Source organism: Panulirus ornatus, chromosome 8 (assembly GCF_036320965.1).
Source record: "Panulirus ornatus isolate Po-2019 chromosome 8, ASM3632096v1, whole genome shotgun sequence".
NCBI classification, from domain to species: domain Eukaryota; kingdom Metazoa; phylum Arthropoda; class Malacostraca; order Decapoda; family Palinuridae; genus Panulirus; species Panulirus ornatus.
Window position 1 is genome coordinate 9,707,741 of NC_092231.1, and position 5,456 is coordinate 9,713,196.

A 5,456-nucleotide genomic window follows, 5' to 3' on the forward strand; every position below is an offset into this window, starting at 1 on the left:
GTTCGAGGTTAAGTTTAAGGTTTGGTTACATTGTTTTAGATTATGTCAGGGTAGATGAAGTTAGTTTATATTTGGTTCTGGGTTAGGTAAGGTTAAAAAGTAGATTAGGTCTTGGATAAGTTTTGGGGTATGTTACAATGAAGTTTAAATTCAAGGTTAAGTTTAAGGTCACATTACTTTGCTTTAGATTATGTTAAGTTTTAAAACAGCTTTGGACATTAAGTTTTAGGTTAAGATTTTAATCATGTTAGACTAGGTGAAGTTAGTTTATTTTAAGTTTTGGGTTAGGTAAAGTTTTAAAGTATATAAAATTTCTGGTAAGTTTTTGGGTAGTTACATTACATTTCTGGCTGTGTTATGTCAGTTTCAGTATTACGTTTTATCTTTAGTTTTAGGTTAGGTTGCTTACGCAAGGGTTGGGTTAGGCTTTAAATTAGTTAACGTACATTTTTAGTTGTTTTGGATTAGGTTATATTAAATGAGGTGAGATGACGTTAGGCTGGGACAGTGATGCCAAGAATTTCCTATACATTATTTCTGGAATTATGTAAAATCTCAATTTACATAGATTCCCTGTAACACTGCTAAAAAAGAGTTGGAATGATACAAATACACAGATATTGTAGAATTATTTTCTGAGCAAAATAAAAAAGGATTCATGCATAAGACATCATATATCAAAATCTTCTTAAGTAGATGTCTAAGTCTGTGAACCATTTACGAAGTAAGTCACAGTGACAACAGATTAGACAAGTTCTGTTGCATTTATCAACAAACTGAAAAGTGTGATAACATCCAACTAGTTGGCAGACAGTAAGCAAACTTCATTATCAGTAAACAGAACATTTGCACTATAACAAATAAAAATCCGTCACATTAGGAGCACCTGTATCAGAAACATCCATGCATCAGTGGTCCATCACACCTTACCAGCCACTTAGAAGGCTGGCCTAATCATCATGGCAGTCTCCTGTAGAGAGTAGTGGTAACCTTTCCATGGCCGCCAGTTGATACCATCGGCATAACTATCATGATGGCCTAAATGCTGGAAGCCATTCAGGTTGGAAACGTGACATCTGTCATACCACCAGGCACCACGGTACCTGCAGGAATAGGACATGTTGTGTATAGTGTTACGTGTCCTGTAGCAGGAGCTGATACCATAGTGCCTGTGTGGAGCAGGTTATGGCATGGAACAAGTATTTGAGATTACATGTACGTTTGGATATAGTCACACAGAGATTTTGCAAATGTTGTTGTAGCCGAGGTGTACAAGAGGCATTTCAAGGCATCTATACCATATTACTGTATGAGCGGATTTATGTGCAACATTACTAAGTTGAATTTAAACCTGACATTCCACATTTCAGTGACAAACTGTTATGTATACCATGCACTTATCTGTAAGATAGCTGGAGAACATTGCTTTTACACCGGGCATATGTGATCACTTGGCGTGCATCCACCCATGTTTTTAGATGTTCCACACTCACTTTTCGGCTTTGTACAATGGCCTACCACACTTAACAGCTGTTTGTACATACCATGCAGAGAAAGATGTCTTGTGCACTTTTTTTCTTCATCCTCCACCTGACGGGTTATTTGTTTTCATGAATTCAGCACTGAAACAGACAGTCTCCAAACACTATAAACACCGGCACATACATCGCTGTAGTTCCTTTGTTTTCTCCCGGTTGTATAAACGTCAACAAACAAATGGCCAATATCGCAAAATCTGCAAAGTTTCTTTGGTGCTGATGAAATTTCGCAATGGCAACCAAAAAAAGAAAAGAAAGTCTTAAGGGCAACGAAAAAAAATGATATCGCTGATGGTTTATAGTATACTCACGGGCCCCTCAACCATTTCTTGAACTTTACTGTAACACAGGGTGAGCCAGAAGTCAGTGTGGCACCTACCGTAGAAGATGAGTTTAATCAGGGTCTCTGTACAACCAAGACAAGTATATTTCCCTTACTGAATTTGATGAAAATTCTGAAAATGGCACCCACGTGCCTGTTAACACGCATCTACACGTATTATCTCGTTTGCAAAGACATGGCAAGATAATCGGATGTGTTCCTGATGAAATTTTGCCATGGCTTTCTCCAGAGCAGTTCAGGGAAAGTGTGAGGATTGTCTCTGTAAGCTGTACCTTTCACTGCTCCCCACGGGTAATAATCAGGTGGCCAAATATCCTTTGAAATTATTCAGTCCCAGAATACATCGCGTTGTAGCTTCATAGAGACACGAGTTGTGTGTGCAGCTGCACAGTCCTGTTGAAAGGAGCCGAAGGCAATGTCGCCCTCATTCAAAGGTCCAATCAATGAGGGGTACAGAATCAACTCCCAATAGTGTTTCGAGTTGACTGAGTCATTGAAGAATATGGGACCGATTATCCTAGTTTGTGACATGGAAATTTCATAAGGGGATACAATGTTTCTTTTGGGCCCCTTCCCTTCTCCATTAGTCATCCTGTTTTTATCCACTACAATTTTATGCCATGAGCTGTAAGGCCTCAAAGGGTATGGAAGATGGATGGGGAGGAATGGAGCGCTCTGATGATTTTCTGCATTTGAGGAACCTTCACTTTTGTACTCTCTTCCTTCATCAGTTTCCAAGTTTTCTCCTGTTGGGTCAGGCTAAGTAGAGACCATGAACTAATAGATGGCCGGATCACACTTTTATTGATGGTCCCTGTGCCACATTGTCTGGTATCAGGCTTTTCATGAAATCATTCACATCTTACAGCTTAGAAACTCTGAATAATGACCATTAGCCACTGGAATTTTCTCTTGGATTCGATGCCCTGTGGTGGATGCTTCAAATAGTTACTAAATGATTTCATGCTCTTTAAGATTTCATGAGTTCTGTGTCTAGAGATGGGATGGCTCTCCCACGTCTTGCGCTCAATGGCCAACCTCAAAACTTATCGGAGAAACAGACTGTCACATTTGTGAGGCACCACAAATATTAAAGACTTCTGAATGACCAAAAACATACTTAAAGAATGTGTTAGATTCACCATCAGCAGCAGTTATAATACCTATATGATGCACCTTTTAAGGTCCTACATATAAGGGCACAGTCTACATCTCACATTAATTGCAACGTTAGATTTCTTGAACTCTATCTGCAAACTGGGGTTTGAGGAAGGAAAAGAAAACGAAAAAGAAGGGGGTGGGGGGCACCTTATAAAACAAATTTCTCTCCAACCTTTTGGGACAGGAACGTACAAGAAAAGGCACACTGTGTGACAGTAACTCAGCACTGTGGTATCTGGAAGGAATGTGACTGTAGGGGATGAAAGAGGATATCACATGTTTGTAGGTAGCAAGGACTGAGTTTGAGCATACGTACGTCTGAGCGCAGTTGGTGGATTCACCGTCGTGGTCAGAGTCATAAGTGGAGAACATGTGGCCATCGTGTCTACCGTCCCCCAGCCCGTTCCCAGCCGTCCCTGAGTACCTAGTGGAAATGAGAAAGATGTAGATGGTTAGTATTCCATTCCATTTGCTGTCAAACAAAAGAGGTGGGGGGGGGGGGAACAAGCCCCCCCCTCCAAAAAAAAAAACTAAATATTTTTGGTAGAACGGGCTTTAGCTTAAACCAATAACTCTTCTTCTTCCTGCTAAACCTCATAACCCTTACTTTTATGCACACATTCTTTTGATTAATTCCTTCATTACACACATTATTCCAATCTCAGATGACAGCTCTTCAGTTTCTCAAATGATGTCTGCAATCAGGGCTGTGTCAATTATCTCTCCGCCACATTCTGTAGACCTGTCCCTCTCTCGAAAACCCTCGCATTCACTTCCTTTACAATTCCATCAATAAACAAATCAAACAACCGGTGACACCACATCCCTGATACAGACCCACCTTCTTATCTAACAACTCACCGTCCTCCTTTCCTACTCTCGATAAAAAACATCGTATCTGTTTCTAATAGTTTTCCTTCCACACCGTATAATATTCGTAGCACCTTCCACAAGGCATCTCTATCAACCGTACCATGCGCATTCTTCAGAGCCACAAATGCCACATACAAATCCCTCTCCTTCGCAAGACATTTCTCCTACAAGTTCTTGAAAGCAAACACCTAGTCCTCACCTTTCCTACTCTTGCATTAGGCTCATACCTGTGTCTTGCGTGTTACCAGTTTCATATCTGCTCCCCTGTACTGACGTTCCCATTTCTTTTTTCTTACACAGTTCACCTTTAAAAAATATTTTATTGTTCTCCTTGAAGTTTGCCCACACTCTCATCCCATCTTTCATTTGCTCTCTTTTTCAGCCCCTGCACTATTCTCTTGACATGCCACTTTCTCTTTTACATCTCCCAATCATTTGCACTTCTTTACAGGTATTGCCTATACACTTTTCTTTCCTCTTTCGCTAACAATATAACTTCATCATTCACCACCCACTACCTTTTTTCAAATACCCATAACTCATATACCGGATGCCACACATTTCATCTGCACACGTAAGCAATGCTTCCCTAAATACCTTACATTTCTCCTCCACTTCCATTTACTCTTACCTTATGACATTCCTCACCCAGCCTCTCTTAGCAAGAACGCACATAAATTTCTTTTCCAAATTTACCCACTTTCATCACTCTCTCTTACTATCCATGTCATTCTCTCTTTTCCTAATCCACTGATTAAAAACTGTAGCCCACACACTCAGCTCCTCCGAACACGTTCGCCTCTCATTACCTCTTCTCATTACCATGAGCAAATACAATCACCCACTTCTCATAATTCATTTATATACTCTCCAACATTAGTATGGAACTTACTTTCTTATACTTTTAAGTGTCTTGGTGATGATATAGTATAGTGAGTACAGGTGGTGGAGGTGTAGGGACTGGGGTAAGCTATCAATTTTCGCATGAAGATGGGTGGATGATTTTGAAGTGGGTTGAGTGGAAGAGGGTTTGTGCTGCTGCATAAAACCTGCTGCCCAGCATGTTGAGGTGGGAGTGTATTGGATATTTTTCTTTTTCTGTTGTGCAGATGTCGAATGTCTGTGGTTGCTAAGTGGTGATTGTTCTGAGCGTTCTGTCTGGTACAGTTTGTGTAATTCTTTCTACTGGTCTTTGAAAAGGTGGGAGATCTGAGAGGTGAGGCCTAGTTTAAGTACAGAGCAAAATGAACTGTTTGGCGAGGCTACAGAGGAAATTGTTTGACTGGTCCAAAAGTGTTCGTGGTGAGTTTTCTTTCGGCCCTTGTGACGATGATTGTGATGTGGGAAGTAAATTTCATGTGGTAGGTTCTTTCTTTTGAGTTCCTGTGGTGGTGAATTACACGAGGTAATGGGATGATGCAGGTTGGATTCATGTCTGTGAGGGGTCAAGAGGATGTTCGTGGATTCCTAAGGGAATGGAGAACATTATGTTTTGAGCAAGCCAATGTTCGAAGGGAGTGACGTGGCGCAGCATGTTTAAT

General features: G+C 40.6%; 1 protein-coding gene across 1 annotated transcript in view; it reads right to left on the reverse strand.

Moving 5' to 3' along the window:
- Nucleotides 1-614: 614 nt before the first annotated feature.
- Nucleotides 615-5,456, reverse strand: part of LOC139749824 (techylectin-5A-like) — a 7,862-nt gene continuing 3,020 nt past the window's right edge. Inside the window, exons 4-5 of the mRNA XM_071664120.1 lie at nt 3,359-3,466; nt 615-1,103 (exon numbers count right to left, since the gene is read on the reverse strand). Coding sequence (XP_071520221.1) covers nt 938-1,103; nt 3,359-3,466 — 274 coding nt within the window. The 3' untranslated portion in view covers nt 615-937. The remainder of the gene's footprint in view (nt 1,104-3,358; nt 3,467-5,456) is intronic.